We start from the raw sequence: 19,528 nt of genomic DNA, 5'->3' as shown, positions 1-19,528 counted from the left end.
AAAACTATTTCAAAAATGTTATAATTAATTATTTTATTTAATAATCTGACTAAATAAATTATAATAAAGACACACTTAAGTATCTTAAAACTCAGATTACCATTTGGCATTGGTCTAGTTTTTCGGGTTCGAGTCAGAATTATATCTTGAGTTACCAGATTGGGCCGGTTAGCAATGATAATGGGCTGAATGGATTTTTCGTTACCTAATATTTGACCCGTTTGAGATCCCGACCCATTAAGATGAATATATCCGTCAACTATCAAATTGAGCAAAATCAAAGAAAGCATAAGCTTTGAAGCGATTCAGTTAAAACCCGGATAGGTAACTCTCTTAATTCTCTGTATATTGACAGTCTCTTTGTTTCATTCTAAAACTATTTCGATTATTTATTCTCATTTCCATGTTTAAAGCACAAGTTGTCGAACCAGTAGCTGGTTTAAAAACTGGCTTCCAAATGTTTGACAAAATGCCTCAAAGGAAATGACTGTGTGTTTGTATGAATGTTAGTTTTACGAAAATGAAGTATTTTAAATTAATTTTTCATGTTTTGTAGAATACCAATTTGAGTTTGCACTTGTTGGCTGCTAAAAGATGAATTTTTGTATCATTTTTAGTGGGTTAAAGCCTTTTCTTATGATAACATTGAGCTGATTTTTCATGTTTTGAAGAATCCCACTATTAGTTTGTACTTGTTGGCTGCTAAAAGATCGATTTTGTATCTTTTTAAGTGGGTTAAAGCCTTCTCTTATGTTAACGTTAAGCTTATGACAGAAGTCTTATTCAAGAAACATATTCAAGTATGTATCTAGTTTGTGTTTCAGTTGTCAAGGGCTTCAATTGATTGTGTTCTTGCTGTTGAAGAAATCAAATTTTTCAGTAGCTGAATTTTGAAGTAAATTAGAGCTTGTAATTGATTTATTCTCTGAGGGAACAAAGCAAGCGTGTTTTTTTATTTTTTATTATTATTATTATTTTGGCTTGAAATCTGTGAATTTTATTTCTATATAGATGGCATTGAGGCGTTTTTTTGGGTTTTCGGATGGTGAGCTGATGCGCTCAGATTCAAAGCCTTGTTCAAGATTGATGAGGCAGACAGCTGGAATTTTTACTGTTGGAGGAGCATTGGGGTTCTGGGTTCTCTGTAAACTCCATTATGGTATGTTCTATTTAATTCTACTTTGTTTCTAAGTTTTAAACACAATTTATCTTCAATGATAAAAGTTGCATGGATTTCCATTTTACTTGTTCGTAACTGCAACTTTTGTGGACATACTTTTTTACATGCTTTAATCATCTTGTTTTGATTGTAATATTATTTTTCCCAGACATTACATGTTATCTTTACTTGTGAACTGTGTTGGCCTCTGTCGATCTGAATCTTGATAGTCATGGTTGAATATGATAATTGATTGGACTTTATTCTTGCCTTGCTTTTTGCTTCAAAATATCTCCCATCATTTCCCCACTCTGAAATAAAAGTTTTGAGGCCCGGTTTGTAACTTCGTAGATGACTAGTATGCCATTGGATTTTCTGTGATGGTTCTATTTTGTGCTATTTAAAAAACGCTGCTGTATAACAATGGAGAAGTTTATATATCGACCTAGAGTCCTTATATTTTGATCAGTTGATGAGTCAACAGTTTTGAAATTGTATATATTGATAACTCAAATGGTTTTGAACATTTATCTATTTTACATTCGCTCATGCAAGTTTGTAGAATTTTCAAACCTACCCATGAACTTATCACTTTTGTGAATAATAAATCACAGTCTCCTTTAATTCTACTCCAATGCAAAGAGGTTTTGATATTGTTATCTCATGCATTATCCTCCTATATCCATTATCTCACCGTTACAAAGTTTTCATGGTTGTGCAAGACTACTAAAGGATTTGTCATTTGTTATGAAATGCATTGGACAGGATAATGTTAAGCGTTCAACTTCATCTTCTTGTTCTCTATCTCATTTCTTTTTTCTTTTTATTTTTTCTATGATGTGAATTTAAGCTTAATTGACTTAAATGAAATGATATTGCAAGTGTTCTTGTTGCAATCATTCTAACCGTTTTCATATACACTGTCTAGTAAACATTTATTCTTTGCTAATACAGGCCCTAGAATTACAATTCCAAGAACCCTTCGGTGGGCAACTTGCGGAGCTGTTTCTGTGAGCTCAACTGCTGCTCTGCTGGTCCGCCTTTTCAGTCCAGAATGCGAACCTCAGAATATCGCTGCATATGATAGAGGGAAGTAGTAATAAGCTGCATATAGGGGTTGAGTTTGTTGTGCTGAAGAATTCTATTATAACTCCTTGAATCAAAAGATCTCATGAGAACCCCAATAGGCAAAAACTAAATACAAGTGTACTGTTGTTTACGTTGACAGGTTAATTATTATGAACCATTGAAAGATCTTTAAATTCCATTCTCATCTATTGTTTACACTCAACGCTTATTAAATCAGGAGATGTTTTTGATAGTTCCTGAAAATATTGGAAGTTCATAAAATTTCAGGATTTTTTGTGGACTCATGATAATTCCCTTATGAAAATGTAGTTTGAAACTTTGGATGTCATTTGACTATGGCTCTTTATTAAGCATACTAGGCTGTTAAAAGACTCTTTTTTGTTTTCAAGTTGAAAATGGAGGTCCACTAAGATGCAAGTGACATTGGCCCTTGATCGTCAATCTTGATCTAAAAGATCACTAATTCATGATTTAGTAATAAAACTATGTGTATCTACTTTTTAGTGTAGTATAAAGTATTATTTATCACATGATAATATATGATGACACTTAATTTAAATATTTAAAATTAAATATATGTTACAAGTTGATGAAATGGGTAAGTACTATTACTTTTAGGGGATGTTTGTTTAGAAATAATAAAAAATTATTATAGTAATTTATCTTTTATTATTAATATTATTTTGTTTGTTTTGTCAATAATAAAATATTTAAATACTCTTATCAATAGTGATATGAGAGATAATATAGAAGGTAGTGATATTACTAGCTCTATCTTAAATGTTAAAAATTTATCAAAATAATTTTGATTTTATTATAATTATATCAAATATTTATTAATTTTTAAGACAAAAAAATCTTTTTTTAATTAATATAATAAGTAATATAAAAAATATATTAAAATAATTATATATAAAAATATTTAAATAAAATAATATATTAATATTATTTGATTACCTCTAACTAAATATAATAATTATTTATATATATCAAATTTTATTAAATATAATAATAATTTAAACTTAATAATCTTCTAGATAGTTTATTGTAAAGATAATTTTTTTAATTTTAATAATAAAATATTATTTAAACTAAACATACTTATATTCACCTCCGAACACAAATTAAAATAAATTAAGATAATAGGCAAACTAGGATAAATGAACTCGAGTATATACAATAATATTTTCTAATATACTCTTATTAAATGAGGAGAAATCAATGGTTTGTTGTACTGATTTGACAATCGAACTTTGTTAAGTGAGTTTTTTGGGAAAAAATTTTCCAACAATGCTCTCTTTTATATCATTATGTTATAGTCTCTTTCATGTCATCTTATTACTCAATGAAATTTCATGTCTTTGTGAGTGAATGTGAAACCAAATTAAGATTGTTCCTTGAATATATTTGATGATAATCGAAGAAGAAAGGCTTTTGTATGATCTAATCTTCACGGAAATTTTTATTCAAAGCGCTCTTCTAAAGTAATATTATTTTATTAGCAAGTACCAAGATGTAGCTGGCTCCCTCTGCACAATTTTGTGGAGATGAAGAGGGACAGTTGTCACATTACTGTGTTAAAAGAATAATTAAACTGTAAATAAAAAAAATTAGGAATAAATCTTGTCCCTACAAATTAAAGATGTCAAAGGATTTAGGCCAGTTTGCAGTCCGACCTCGACCTAGAAATTTTGGCATGACTCATATTGGTTCTACACAGAATAAAACAGATTGTGTTAAACTTGCAAATTTAGCGGGTTATACTTGGGTCATAGGAAAGCCTGAGAGCCGGTGACTCACTAAAAGTATTAAAAAATTATAATATAAATTAATTAGAAATTAAAAAAATTATAATTTAGTGGGTCGATCCTTAAAAACACACAGGTTAGATCGCTAAGAGCCCATGGGAGCCCAATCTTAGGGCTCTTAGACAGTGCCCCGAACCTTGAGTTTTTGCCTAACCAACCTAGCTCAAAGGCCTACCAAATGGCATGTAAAATGCACAGATACGTCTTGAGGGTAAAATAATCTTTATATAGTAGTTTAATTGATGTATAATTATTTAAAGTGATTCTAAGGTCAAAATATGAGTTTTAGGTGACACACTACAGTGTATAGCGAAACTATGCTCGTATGTCATTGCCACGTCAACCAAATAAAATGATTTCTACGTAAATTTCAAATTTAGTGACACATAATCATGTGCCCTAGGTACATGCCCATGTGTATTGTACACAATTTCAATTTTTAAAAAAGGCATGATAGTTGCATTTTAGAGATTTTTATCTCCAACAAAGAGCACACACCATCGAGAGAGAGAGAGAGTTTGGAGTTTGATCTTCCAACATTCTGTTATAGTTTCGATGGTGGATTTCTGGTGGTGTGGAGAGAAGGAAGATAAGGAGAAGAATGAGCTCTAATGTACTTGGATTTTCTATGAAACAGAGGTAAGTAGGCTTAACCATCTCGTCCTATGATGATTTGCAATAAAAATGGGGCTTGAGCCCTTGTGTTTGATGAGAAAAATGATCCTATTATGATGCTTTGTTGATTGAATATTGAATGTCATGAGGTTTTACGAATGATGTTATGAATATGTGTGGTGATTATGTTTATTGGCCACTATTGCAGTAAATATTGATTCTTGTTTGCAAATATGAGTTTTATGGAATTGTTTTATGAATCATCAATTGTTAAAAGTGTAATATTCTTAGCTTGAAAGAAATATTGGTGTTTGATAAGTGGATACATTATATGAGAAGCAGAAGGTTGTGAAAATTAGAATTGTCTAAAGGTTTTGACATTAGATGGAAATTATATGAGTTGTGAACTAGTTTATTGTTGCTTTTAAAGTGATTTTTTAGTTATGCAAATGTTTTGAGATTGGAGAGTATGAAAACTAATAGACATGATGTGAAATTAGGGTTTCTCCATCTATTTTCTAAGTTCAACACACGATTGTGTGGTATGAGACACACGTCTGTGTGCACGAACTCTAGAATGCAGACTAAGTTTTTTGACATTCTGATGATTGTTGGACATCATTGATCGGTGAGCAATCAACTAGGATACATGAACTTCACGTGTATAGCTTTATTACAACCTTAGGTAAGGAAATGACTAAAATACCCTATGAAGTAGTACAGTCGAGATGAGAATAAAGAAAGAAAATGTAACAATTTCAGTAAAGGGCACACACCCATGTCATTAAGTCTACACGCCCGTGTATATAGAAAAGTAACATATAGGAAAAAGCCACAAGAAGGATGGTCGTGTATGAGCAAAGAGGATACACCCCTATGTATCAAGATGCACATGCTCATATTCTTAGGGTAAAGCAAAGAAAAGGGAAAGGGCATGAGGCTAAAGATTTAGGGGTCATCCTAAGAGCTAGCAAAAAAATCCTAGTACGCAGTAGTACCTGATGTGTCTAAGAGATAAGATTTTAGCAAGCACGAGATAAGTTCAAGGTGGAAGCAAGTACAAACTAGAGTTTAGTTAAGGCTTAAGATACATGCATGTTAAATATCATATGATTGTTACAAGGGAGCACTATGAGTATACATTCACTACACCGTTTGCAATAAGACACCATATCTGCAGTAGGGTACTAGCTCATAAAAAAGTCCAATTAAGATACAACTTTGATACAGTGGAATAGAAAGATAGCTCACATGGTCAAAGTGTCAAATTCTTGTATTTGATCTGATCTAATAGGCCAAATATACAATTCAATTTAGTTTCCAAATATAAATGCTTTCATTGAGTTTAGTTATGGTCATGCTAGAGAAAGACTTGAAGAATGGTTTCTTAGTGACCAAGTGGGATATAGTTCGATCCGAGAGTTAAGATATGTAGCCTAGACATTCCCTAAAGTGCAGTATGAGCACAAAGTTGACAAATAAGACCTACCATCATCCTTATGAAACTTAATGTTGACTCTAGATGATAGAGAAAGTATAGGTCGAGCATAATACATTTTGGGGAAGTAAGTGTTATCAGTAAAGTCTCCTACTTACTGAGTGTTTTATCATTCACTCCTATTTTTTCATGTGTACATGTGTAGGTGATCGTAACAGCTGCGAAACGAGTGGTGGTCATAAGGTGTAAAGCTGTATGGGCATTTCTGTTATTTCAACTTTTATGAGTTTTTGTTTTATCATGAGTTTATTTATTTATTTGACTACATATTATTATCTCTCAATTATGTTTTGAGTTATGACATCCTTTATACGCTTTTGACTTTGGTATTTGATAAGGGTATTTTGGTAATTTAATAAATGAGGCTTTTATTCAATTCTTTTACAAGTTTATTTATATGTTTTAATAAAAACAATGTTCAAATAGTCAATTTGGTGATATTTTTCTCTAAAGGATAATACTTTTAGAGAGGATATTATAATTTGGTATCATAGTATCATTTTAATACTAAAAAAAGTCATAAAATATATGTAGTCAAATAAAGTAGGAATATAAATCCATTCATACCACACTGACCACAGCACACCAATTATTATAAGTAAAATTTTATTATTATTATGTAGTCAAATAGAGTAGAAATATAAATCCATCCACACCATGCTGACCACACCACACCAATTATTATAAGTAAAATTTTATTATTATTATTAAATTTATATATATATATATATATATATATATAGAGAGAGAGAGAGAGAGAGAGAGAGAGATTAATTTTATTCAAGTTGTGGATTGAATTTACAAAAGAATATAAAACGGATAAAAGAATGATAAAATGTTCTTCTATATAAGTGATTAATTTTATTAACCAAAATATGTGATATTTTTTCCGGTAAGTGATACATATCACATCATTTGAGATAAAAAAAGGGAAATTAAAATAATTACCCCTTTTTTTGGGTAATAAAAAATTTATCTCAAATTTTGGGGTTTAAACAAAATTACTCATATATTAAAGAATTTAAACGAAAATACCCCAAATATCCTATAAAATACCAAAACTACCCTTCTTAATTAAATTATCCTTTTTAAAAGGGTATATGCAAAATTTCCCCTAATTTTGGGGTTTAAAAAAAATACCCTTATTTTAAGGGATTTAAACAAAAATGCCCCAAAATAATAACAAAACCACCATTTCTTTATTTCTATATAAACCATATATCTTCCTTCATTTTTAATATATCTGAGAGAGATTTCTAGAAAGAGAAAAAAAGTTCGTATTCAAGATTTCTAGCAAGAAGAGAAAAGTTTGTGATATCGAAGTATTTATACCTACTATTATTTCAATTGTTATTATTCTTTTAATAATGCAATTATATGTGATGTTTTATATAATAAATTATAGTGGTGTGTAAAAAGTGAAATAATAAAATTTACATGGGCTATGTTGTAAATATTATAATAGTATATGGTGAAATGATATTTTACAATAAATGATGTTAGAGGATTAGATTAAATAATATTAGAGGGTGAAATGATATTTTACAATAAAGGATGTTAGAGGATTAGATTAGATAATATTAGAGGGTGAAATGATATTTTACAATAAAGAATATTAGAGGATTAAATTAGGTAATATTAGAGGGTAAAATGATATTTTACAATAAAGAGTGTTAGAGATATGTTAGATAATATTTGAGGTAAAATAATATTTTAAATATAGGGGTATTTTCACAAATTAGTATTACATTAATCAAAGTATATTAATAGTCGCAATATATAATTGAATTATGGAATAGATATAATTGTGTAATAGAAATCTGTAAATAGTATTTTTAGTCATATTATTTACGTTGATTATATATTTTATTGTAAGATTAATCTAAATAGCTAGATATGTTTCAATTAGATATGAGGGGAAATGGATAAAAATGGATGACAATGTTATAAAATATGTTGGAGGTAATAGGAAATTGATTAAAATTCCAAAACACATGACATTCGAAGAATTAATCCAAATAGTGAGTGACAAGTGTAATATAGATCGAAGGATATTTAACATTCAGTTAAACATGAAACCAAAGCATCTTAATAACGACATTCTAGTAGAAATTTCAAATGATGAAGATATTGAGGTTTTTAACAGTCTGTCTAACATTTTCAAAGAATGTGTTCAAGTTTTTGTAACAACTACAGTTAATGATAATAGTTATGAAGTTTAACAAACAGATGAGGGTTTACAAAGTGGTGAGTCGAGTAGTTATCCAAAAAATCAAACTATTGGTATAAAAGGAATTCAAAATATCAAGATTCAAAATATCGGAATCAATCCGAAACAAGAATTTTCAAAGGAAGATTTTAAGTATATAAATGATGTTGATGTTAATGCATTATATCGTGTGGAATAATTTCTTAATGGCAACGAAGAAAAATTTTCAGAGTGGAGTGAATTTGACGAAAAGTTGCATATGATATTCCAGTCGAGGAATTGGAGGTTGAGAAGAAGACACATGTTAATAAAGATATTAGAGGTACAAGTAGTTTTTTGAAAACAAATCCTAATAGTGGGAATGTTCGTATTGATGCATTTCATTGGTTACCTCCTTTTCCTGACCAGTCATCTACATCCAAAAGCCCAAGAGTGTTAAGCAATAGTGATTCTCCAAAAGTTGATCCATTATTTTTAAGTAAACATGTCATTGATATGATATATCAAGATGCTCTTCATAGAGGATATCAGTTTGCAGTGGATAAGTCAGACACACGCAAATGGGTGGTTAAATGTGTTAACAAAGAATGTAAGTGGTGTGCACGGGCAATTAAGGTAGGAGAAAGTGATAGTTTTGGATTACGTCATTTGGATAGCCATCACACATGTTCTAAAGACCAAATATTACCTCATCATAGGCAAGCAGACGCCCGAACTTTAGGACAAATTTTGATGACCAAATTTATATTAGTTAATCGTGTTTATCAACCAAAGGAGATCATTACGGATATCGTTGACTGATATAAAATTGATATGTCATACGCATAAGCATCATGAGCCAGAAATTGGACACTTCAATCATTGAGAGGCACACCAGAAGAGTTGTTTATGTTGCTGTCATAGTATTGCTATAATTTAGTATGTTATTATCCGGGAACTGTGACACATACACTAACAGATGAGTAGGAATGATTTAAATACTTTTACATGGCATTGGGTTGCAATATCTGTGCATTCCAATAACATATTCGATCAGTCATTTGTATTGACGCTGCCTTTTTAAACGGTAGATATCTAGGTCAATTATTTATCGTTGTCGCATTAGATAGTAATAACCAGATATACCTATTGGCTTTTGGCATCAGTCTCAAGGTAGACCATGACACATGGTATTGGTTTTTAACAAAAGCTAAGGGATTGTTTTGGTGAGGTACCTCATTTAGCCATTATTTCAGATCGATATGTTAGTATATTTTCTACAATGGCTATAGTATTCTCTGGTGTGCACCATGGTTATTGTTGTCATCAGCTCTATTGTAACATGCGATCCAAGTACAAGAAGAATGCAAAAGTCGCATGAATGTATTGGAAAGCAGCTAAAGCGTACACGAAGTATAAATTTTTAGAGGTAATTAAGTTATTGGCCTATATACACCTTGATGCAACCACATACCTATATGAGGTGGGTTTAGATCGTTGGGCACGAGCGTATTTTCCAAGACATAGGTACAATATAGTGGGTACCAATATCACTGAATCGTTTAATATACTAGTCAGACATGCTTGAGGTTTACCTATTACTATGCTAATCGAGTTCATCAGAGGTATATTACAGCGATGGTTTTATGAAAGAAGAAATCATGCAGGTAAGTACATATTCAATATTATAACAACTTACAAAAGTGTGTATGTAAATTTATACTTAATTACTCATCATATCTGTTTGTATTTATATGATTTGTAGATACTTGCACCAACCCAGTAACACCTTGGGTTGAAGAAAAGATTGTTAAACGTGTGTGAAAATCGTCAAACTTAAAGGTGTGTCCTATAACATCTAAAAGATATTAGGTTCTTGGTAGTGGCTAATATGATGCCTTGGTCAACCTTATGAAGCGGACATGTACCTATAGAAAATTTCAACTATCATAGATTCCCTGCATACATGTCATTATTGTTGCCAGATATATGAAGTTCACCACCTACATTCAATGAGTGCATTCATACTATAACACCACTTTTTATCGTACAATCTATGCGAAGGTTGTCAATCCATTAAAAGATTAATTAGAGTGGATCAATCCAAAGAAGGCAAGTGTTATCCACCCTCCGTTAGTGCATCATCGTCGTGCGGGTTGTCCAGCAAATAAAAACGGATGTCATTCGCAAAGAGAGATTGTTGAACAACTTATTTATAGTCAATGTCATAAACCTGGACATACGAGACAGAATTGCAAAAGTCTTATTCCAATACCTAGTTCTATACCATTAAGTTTAGGAAATAAAAAGAATGATGAAAGATAACTACACTTGTAATTGTACTTGTTAATTTTGATATAAATGTTATTATTGTACGTGTTACTTCAACTAAAATATTTGTGATTGTAATATATTTTGATATAAATATTGTGATTAAAAATGTTACTTCATATATACAGTTTCTGATTATAATATATTATCTTTTAAATTTGTGATTGTACTTGTTAATGTATCTATAAAATTTCGACTAATAATCATTATATATGTCTATGTAGATTTCATGTATCTTTTTTCATTCGTTTTTTGTTCATTATACTTGTTGCTTATAGTAATTATATAAAAGACAAATGCATATAAATGAATCAATATATGGATATACATATATACATATGAATGAATAAACATATATACATATACAAATGAGATATAATATAATCGTCAATCAATATCCTGGAAAAATAATTACGTCCCTAAATGTGTGCGTAGGCATAACGAGTCCTCCCCCTCAAAAGATAGCGGTTGGCGAAGTGTCAAACACTCAATGTATCGTAACATAAACACACCACAATCACCAAATAGGGGCGTTTGCTACGGTATATCCACCACCCTATGCAATGCAAATGGATTGTCTCGTAGACTCTAACTCATGTGAGACCAAAATGATGTCACAGCTAGCAAACTGCAATTTTGTTTTGCCCCCTTAACTTCGGGGCAGTTTAATTAATTTCCCTAAAATAATTGCAATTTCACTTGGAATCCATTTCATTACTCTTTTAAATTTTAAACTTTTGGCTAACCCCTAACTTAGCTAAGTGTGTAGCTTTTGTATGTATATTCTCTTACAAGACAAATTTCAATTTTCTATCAATAAAAAATATAAGAAAGAACATAAAAGAAAGGCCAAAGGACTATTTCCCATTGAAGGTATAACAAAATCCCAAATTTTCACTCTTTACTTTCAAAAACTTAAACACTCACCCATAACTAAATTTATGTTAAAATTTTCAATTAAAGTTAAGGGTAAAACTATCATTTAGTAAAAAAATTAAAGTTTTATCATATTTTCCTCTCCTATATTTAAAAAATTACATTTTCTCATACCCAAAATTTGAAAAGTGACAAAAATCCCCATAGGGTTTGTTCCTCTTCCTCCGACACTAATTTCTCCTTCCTTGGCCAAAGACAATCGGAGAGGTAAGGAAGAGAGACTGGAGGGAGAAATAAGGGAGAGGAAGGATGACTTATGACTGGAGAAGGAGAAATCGACGTTGGAGAAAGAGGAACAAACCCTAGGGGGAGTTTTGTCACTTTTTAAAATTTAGGTTGGGGGGGAAATATAAGTTTTTAAATATGGGGGAAGAAAATATGATAAAACTTTCATTTTTTTAGTAAATAACGGTTTTACCCCTAACCCTAACTAAAATTTTTAACAAAATTTGAATAGGGATGGGTGTTTGGATTTTTAAAAATTGGAGAGTTGGAATTTGGGATTTCATTATACCTTGGGCGGGAATAAGTCTTTTAGCCTTCTGCAAATAAGAGTTTTGCAACACCACTCACTATAAGGGCAATGAGGTCCTGATATCATTGCATTCAGTTAAGTCAAGAGAAAGACCTAGAGGAACTAAACAATGACATTTCTCATCTTTCATATCAACATTTCTAAATGTTTTGGATGGATTGTCTGCTACCTGAATCAAACTAGTGGAAAATCAAATAAGGTTTAGTGTCTATTTATATGGTTTTGTTAATCTATGTCTTTTGAAACTTTTATGTACTTTATTAAATTTGTATGATATATTTTTGGTAGATTATAGCTGTTGTAAATACTTTTGAATATATTAGATTTAAGCAAGTAGTTAGATCTCATGGTTTTTTAGATCTCTTCACATTGAATTTGTTTTTCACATAAAAAATTACTTATATCATTACATTTTTTTTCCTTTTAGCTTTTTGATATTGTATTATTTCCTTTTTCAAAGTTTGATTTCTCCCAAATTTTCACTAAAAGATTGACAACTAATGGTGGAGTCGTAGAGGTCCCCATCGACAAAAACTTAGGTCCGCTAAAGCCTCCTACTTCAACACAATTATATGAGAAGGTATTAATGTGCACATTTAAGTCTACTTATAGAAATGTGGAGTCAAACCTAGGGGTTTTTTTTTTAAAATAAGTAATTCAAATCAAACTTTTACAAACATGACAGAGATCCAAATCCAAAAGGTCAAACATAGGTCCTTTAACCTTATGGTTGAAATTTCATGTCTTAACCAATTATTCTACAATAGTGCTTATAGAAATGTGGAGTCAAACCTAGGGGTTTTTTTTTTTTTAAAATAAGTAATTCAAATCAAACTTTTACAAACATGACAGAGATCCAAATCCAAAAGGTCAAACATAGGTCCTTTAACCTTATGGTTGAAATTTCATGTCTTAACCAATTATTCTACAATAGTGCTTATAGAAATGTGGAGTCAAACCTAGGGTTTTTTTTTTTTTAAAATAAGTAATTCAAATCAAACTTTTACAAACATGACAGAGATCCAAATCCAAAAGGTCAAACATAGGTCCTTTAACCTTATGGTTGAAATTTCATGTCTTAACCAATTATTCTACAATAGTGGGTTAACAATATTAGTTTTTAAAAACCAAAAATTAAGAACTTAATTTCACTATTTTTACTTTTAGGCAGGGGAATATAAAACTCTGAAGATACTTCAATATGAAACAAACCGATTGTTGAAATAAAGTTGAACAATTTCATATTCTTCTTTTTCTTCCTTTTTTCATCTTTGATTCTGTTGAAATTTTTCGTTAATAATTAATAGGTTATGACAAAAACAATTAAAATTAATAATATAATTATTAATTTGTTTGTGGATTAAGAATGTTTTGAATGTGGTTTGATCTATTGTTCAAAAACTAACGTCCACAATTATGTTATTAATTAATGAGATTAAGTGTTCCAGCAGAATGTATACCATAAATACAAAGGAGGAATATCGTAATATCTCTAATGGAAAGTTAAATTCAATTATAACTAGCTAATTTGTAGATATTTTACTCATAAACTAGATTCATACACACGATATTCCCCCTTTATATGTTATCAATAGAATCAATAACTACATCTAGCGAGATCCCAGGAAATCTTGTCGTTACCCTTGCAACTACGGACATAATATCAAACTGTGAGAAGAACCTCACTCAACTGAAATGAACCTTGTAGGATGTAAATGGATTGATAAAGTATAAAGCTGATGGAACTGATCAAGAGATGCATAGCAAAATTAGTGGCAAAAGTTTTCAACAAACACAAAGATATATAACTATGCTAAAAGATTTACTCTAGTTATCAATCCAAAGACAGTAAGATTCTTTCTCACATCGGCAGTCACATAACATTGGGATATTCAGTCAGTAGTTGTCAACAATGTTGTTTTTTAATGTAAACTTGCAAGAGGCTGCCTACATGATGCAACTTGAAGGATTTGTGAGCTCAGAATATCCAAATCATGTATGCAGATTAGTGAAGACTTTGTATGATCTTAAGCAAGCACCAAAAACTTGGTTTGACAAACTAAAATGAACACTCATCCATTAGAGGTTTAGAAATTTTGTTACAAATACAAACTTATTTTTATTTTCAACGCAAAAATGTTCATGTCATTTATAAGCTAATATATGCGGATAATATTTTGGTGATAAGAGATCACAAGGACAAGGTTGCAAGTTTACTTTAATTTAATTTTTTTATAATTGAGGACCCCACCCGTATTTATTAAACATACAAACTTGGAACACAGTGATCGAATCTATAACTAATATACCAGATAAATCAAAGATTTATAAGCATGGTAGAAGCTCGAACTCAAACCTTAATAGTAAGATTCATTCATATTTGAACAATCAATTTTCTCAAATTCTTGAAAAGTTAAGCTATTTCCTAGGAATTGAAGCTGCAAGAGATGACAAAGGGCTTTATCTTACTCAAGCTAAGTATATCATAGATCTATTGAAGAAAACAATGACAATTGATGCAAACGAAAGTCCAACTCCAATAGTGGCATCCTTGAAGCTTTCTAAGATTGACAATGAACCATTTGTTGATGGAATACTGTATAGGAGAACCATATGATCATCGCAATATTGACCAGCAGAAGAATAAATATTGCTTTTGCAGTCAACAAGCTAAGTCGATATATGCAAGCTCCTACAACTTTGCAGTACATGCATGTATTAGGTTGTTTCGATATCTAAAGGGAACCGTGAAGGACACAAAGATGTTGATTGGGCCAGTAACTTGGGATTGTAAAAGATCAACTACTAGGTTTTGTCTTTATCTTAAAGGGAATCTAGTACTCTAGTCATCAAAGAAACAACATGTTGTCACTAGATGTTCTTTAAATTCATAATACAATGGAACAATGACTTATGAATTATATTTTCAAGTTGGATTACCTATAATCTTGGATGGATACACAAATGTTGATTAGACTACTAACTTGGATGACAGAAGATCAGCCAGTGGATTTCGTCTTTAACTTAAAGGGAATCATGTACATTAATCATCAAAGAAACATGTTGTAACTAGATCTTCCACAAAGTTAGAATATAGAACATCAGCCCAAACAACCACTAATTGATTTGGATGTAGCTTGTGTTGAACCCGAACTGAGTTCGCGCAGGCCCAAAAGTCTACTTAGCTTTATTCGGCTCTGTTCAAATTTATTTAGTTTAAATTTAAACTAAATTTAAGTTAGGAGATTTGGTTCATTTTGAAACCAAATCAAATTCGAGCTAGAGATAGTTTCATTCAGTTCAAACTTGAATCATAGCTCGATTTGAATTTGGTTTGAATTTGTCTCATGACTCGAGTTGAATTATATTGAATAATTGTTAAACGACGTCGTTTTATCTATAATTCATGAATTTGAACCATAAATCTGAACCATATATTCAAGTTATATATTTAAATTGTACATTCAAGCTAAACTCAAATCGAACTCAAATTATCTTTAATGTTGGCTCAACGAATTCGAATCAAATTTGAGCTAAGGGATGTTTAGGTTTGACTCGATTCGTATCTACCCCTATATATAACATCTTTTTTGTTAAAGAGCTTGGCATAAATTTAATGACGGAAGCACCAATGTTATGGTGTGACAATGTTAGTGCTATTGCATTGGCAGGAACTTCAGATTAACATGCCAAAAATAATATCAACATCCATTTAAGAAAAAAAGGATTGATCGAGAACTAGAAGTAAGACATTCCTTACAAATAAGCAAATAGTAGATGTTTTTACTAAACCACTGCCCTTGTCTCATTTTCAAGTGTTCAAAGAAAAGCCTTTAAAATTATTTATTCTGACTTTACTAAAGAAAGAAGCTCTACTCTAAAATGTCTAAAGGAGGACTATTAACAGTAGCTATCATCCATCAGCTTTTAATAGACAATTACTTAGTCATTGTTAAATTTCTAGAAGACTAAATTGTTAACCATTGGTAGCTTAGCTTGAAGGAGGATTAGCCTCATGTATCACTCAAACAAACTAAAACAGTTGCTTACTATAATTGGCTTGAGGGAGTATGCTAAAAATGAAAAAAGAAACAACTACCCACTCTCTGATTGTTAAATAGCTATATGTTATTGTTAACATTCTAGTCGTTAACCGTTGTTTTTCAAAATAATCACTACTTTCTTATTGACAAAGTTATATATTATTTGTCTACGACACCATTCATTTGTCTAGGATCTAGATTCATCAATTTCATTTGACGATTATAGTTTTTTCTTATAAGTAATGTCAATCTATCAATAACAAGCTTTATATATAAAAGGAATTTAATGGCAAATTTGTTATCAATTCTTTGTCAAATTTATTTCTTTTTTTCCTTTGTAAAAGTTAAAAACAAAAAGGGGAATGAATAGTAACAATAAATTATATTACTTAAGAAAGTTAGGATATAAATTTTACAATTTTTTTCTAACATCTTACTTACCCAAATTATAAAACAATTTTAGAGTGAACTTCTTGAACTCAAATTTAAAACAAAAATAGGCCCATAATCACCAAAAAGCTCATAAAAAGTTTCTGAATATAGAATTGAAATTTATTAGTGGATCACTCAATCTTTTTGAGGGCCCATTAATTTTGTCTTATTATATTGCTTTAAATTAAAGAAGTCCCACTTGTGGAAAATTAGTAGTTTCTTGGGTTGTCAAAACTTTCTCTAGTCCTAATCAGAAATTGATAGAATTTTGGGAAGAAATACATTAAAAATTACCTCAATTGCAATAATTTATGCTATTTTAAAGGATAATGGCAATATAAAATGTCACCATCCAATTACTTATTATATTGTCATAGGAATTCATTTATTTATTCCAATGCAACCTAAGCTTTCACTTACTTGATTATAATTTTTTTTTTTTCAAAAAAAAGAAAGGGCTTATTGTTTTGGCATACCTGAGTTGTCTACTTATGACATTTTGTCTTCTTGGTATGGAAATTATTCAATCACCTCATCTATCTCTAGTTTTTCCTATTAAAACTAACTTTTTTCACCATAAATTTGTCATAGTATACATGTATTTTTACAAGAAGAAATTAAAATATCAAATATATATACATATATATTGAATTCATTAAAAATCTAATTTTTTAGGTAAACCCTTATAGATTTGAGGAATTATAATCATCCCCACTAGTTTGAGAAATTGGACCTAGCCCCATTTTGTTAAGTTTGCCATTAATGTTAAATAACGTGCCAGTAAAATTGTAGTTTTAATTTATAAGAAAGAGCATTTCTAACTTTTTGGCTAAGGGAACCATCACTGATTTTTCTTCTTTCTCCCTAATCATTTTTTTCTCTCTCTTCTACTATCTTATTCCTTCCTTGCTCACTAGTAAATGCCTCAATTGATTACCATGAGGCCATGCCTCTAATGGATATATACTTAATTTGGCCTTTACAATGTCAAGAATCTAGATTTAGTCTCCTAGACTTTATGGTTATATCTAACTTGGAACAAAAATAGAGTATATCTAGCTTTAGACAATAATAGAGGTCAGATTAGACCTCTACACAACTTCAAGGACCATATTTGGTCATGTAAATTGTCTTGAAGCCTTTTTCCTCTATCATTGTTGCCACCAAGGCTTTCAAGGCTCTTGTGGTAGTTGGGAGGCCGTTGGTGGACTCAAGCGATAAGATCCCCAAGACCTCTAATGGCTATTACAATGTTCTTAGAGATTGGGACACCGATAATAGAAGATGGTTATATAATTAAGGGATCATAGAAAGAGGTAGCTAGGCAATTAGGAAGTGTTTTATTATTATTATTATTATTATTATTATTTTGGTAATAAATAAATCTTAATTGAGACAAACTGTTTCTTCGAGATTGAACTGATAACACCAAATAAGTAGAACTTTGGGTCTAATGACTCATCCTACATTCAATAAATTCAATAAATCAAAAATTTAATTTTAAAATATCATCAAAATAAATTTGAATCATTGCTCTCAATTAGAATCTTTCTCTTTTACCATTCAAATTACTCCTTACGAAAGCTCTGTGTTTCACTATTTTGTCAATGGGTAAAATTATCCTTTTATTATTACCAAATTTTCATTACCATAACTTGATGGAATAGAAACTAAGGTTTTATTTCTAGAACTAGGGGATGCTTTCATTAATCCTTCAAATGTGTGGGTATTTACTAAAATTTCCAAAAATGTAAAGGTATAGGAGGTTTGTGTACTATTTCTATACCAAGAGGATTAGATTGTGAATAATGGACAAGTTAGTGATGCCAAATGGGTTAAGCCCTGTTGAATTATTAGTTCCATTTAGCAATAAATAAATATGAAAACTTTTAGGTTGACTTAGACATAAAGTAGTGAACAATGAAGAAGCATACACTAGGAATTAACACTATAAGCTATTGTAAATGACAAAACCTTCCAACTTTAGGAGGCTAGAGAACACTTGTAACATATTACAAGGCAAATAATAAAACAAAATTAGAATGTTTCAAGGTTATTATTGACATTTAACCACCTTTCAACCTTTCCTAATGGAGGTTAAATAAAACAAATTGAACTTACAAGGATCCTAAAAAGTATTTCATCCCATTGGAATTTGAAGATTTCATCTTAATTATACTAAAATTACAATCCATACAAAGGTACTAGAGATGTATATGGTCTAATTTACTTGAAAATCTATTTTAATTAAACTAAAAAAATATTTTGCAAAATTTTTAAACGAAATCAAATTATTTTAAAGTTTAAATCAAATCAAAATTGAAAAAATATGGTTTGATTCGACTTAGATTATCATTTGAACATATTAAAATCATGAATTTCTAAATATATCTTATTTAAAAAAATTAATTAAATTATAGCTTTTTAAAATATACTATAAATAGTTAAAATAAATATAAAATATACATACAATATAAAAAAAACAAAATAGATATAAAAATAATAAGTTGTTTATCTAATTTCTTATTAAAAATTTTGTCACATATAATTATATGTGTGTATATATATATATAAATAATACAGTCTTTGATTTAATTCAATTTGAAAATTATTTAAATTGTAATTAAAACTAAAAATTTATTAACATAAATCACACCATTTATTAATCAAATCAAATTAAATTATAATTTTTAAGCGTTTTAATTTAATTTTATAATTTGAATTAAATTATATATTAAAAAAATATTTCAATTAAAAAATAATAGTGAGAGTTGATCTTTACAAAAACTCATCAATTTCACAAAAGACAAATTAACGTATAATTACGATAAAAACCCTAATAATAATTAAAATTATTCATATTAAACCCTATAAATTAAGGTTAATTTTCTTGT

The 19,528-nt window shown here is 29.9% G+C and overlaps 1 protein-coding gene across 3 annotated transcripts; it reads left to right on the top strand.

Annotated features, from left to right (window-relative positions):
- Positions 1-225: 225 nt before the first annotated feature.
- LOC123205846 lies at positions 226-2,426 on the top strand. Of its 3 annotated transcripts, none has more exons than XM_044622898.1 (3): positions 226-324; positions 1,012-1,159; positions 2,114-2,426. In XM_044622898.1, exons 2-3 carry the CDS (start codon positions 1,012-1,014, stop codon positions 2,254-2,256), a joined length of 291 nt encoding a protein of 96 aa, XP_044478833.1. In that variant the 5' UTR covers positions 226-324; the 3' UTR covers positions 2,257-2,426. The 3 variants fall into 3 exon arrangements, with proteins under 3 accessions (XP_044478833.1, XP_044478830.1, XP_044478840.1); XM_044622895.1 differs by lacking the exon at positions 226-324 and adding an exon at positions 367-505; XM_044622905.1 differs by lacking the exon at positions 226-324 and adding an exon at positions 474-497.
- Positions 2,427-19,528: the final 17,102 nt, after the last annotated feature.

The sequence above is a fragment of the Mangifera indica genome, chromosome 2 (assembly GCF_011075055.1).
Source record: "Mangifera indica cultivar Alphonso chromosome 2, CATAS_Mindica_2.1, whole genome shotgun sequence".
Classification (NCBI taxonomy): Eukaryota; Viridiplantae; Streptophyta; class Magnoliopsida; order Sapindales; family Anacardiaceae; genus Mangifera; species Mangifera indica.
The sequence above is the reverse complement of the archived record's forward strand: the minus strand, read 5'-3'. Positions and strand labels throughout refer to the sequence as shown.

Coding starts and splice junctions, on each gene's coding strand:
- LOC123205846 (XM_044622895.1), top strand. Junction 1,160..2,113: donor TCTCTGTAAACTCCATTATG/GTATGTTCTATT, acceptor TTGCTAATACAG/GCCCTAGAATTACAATTCCA.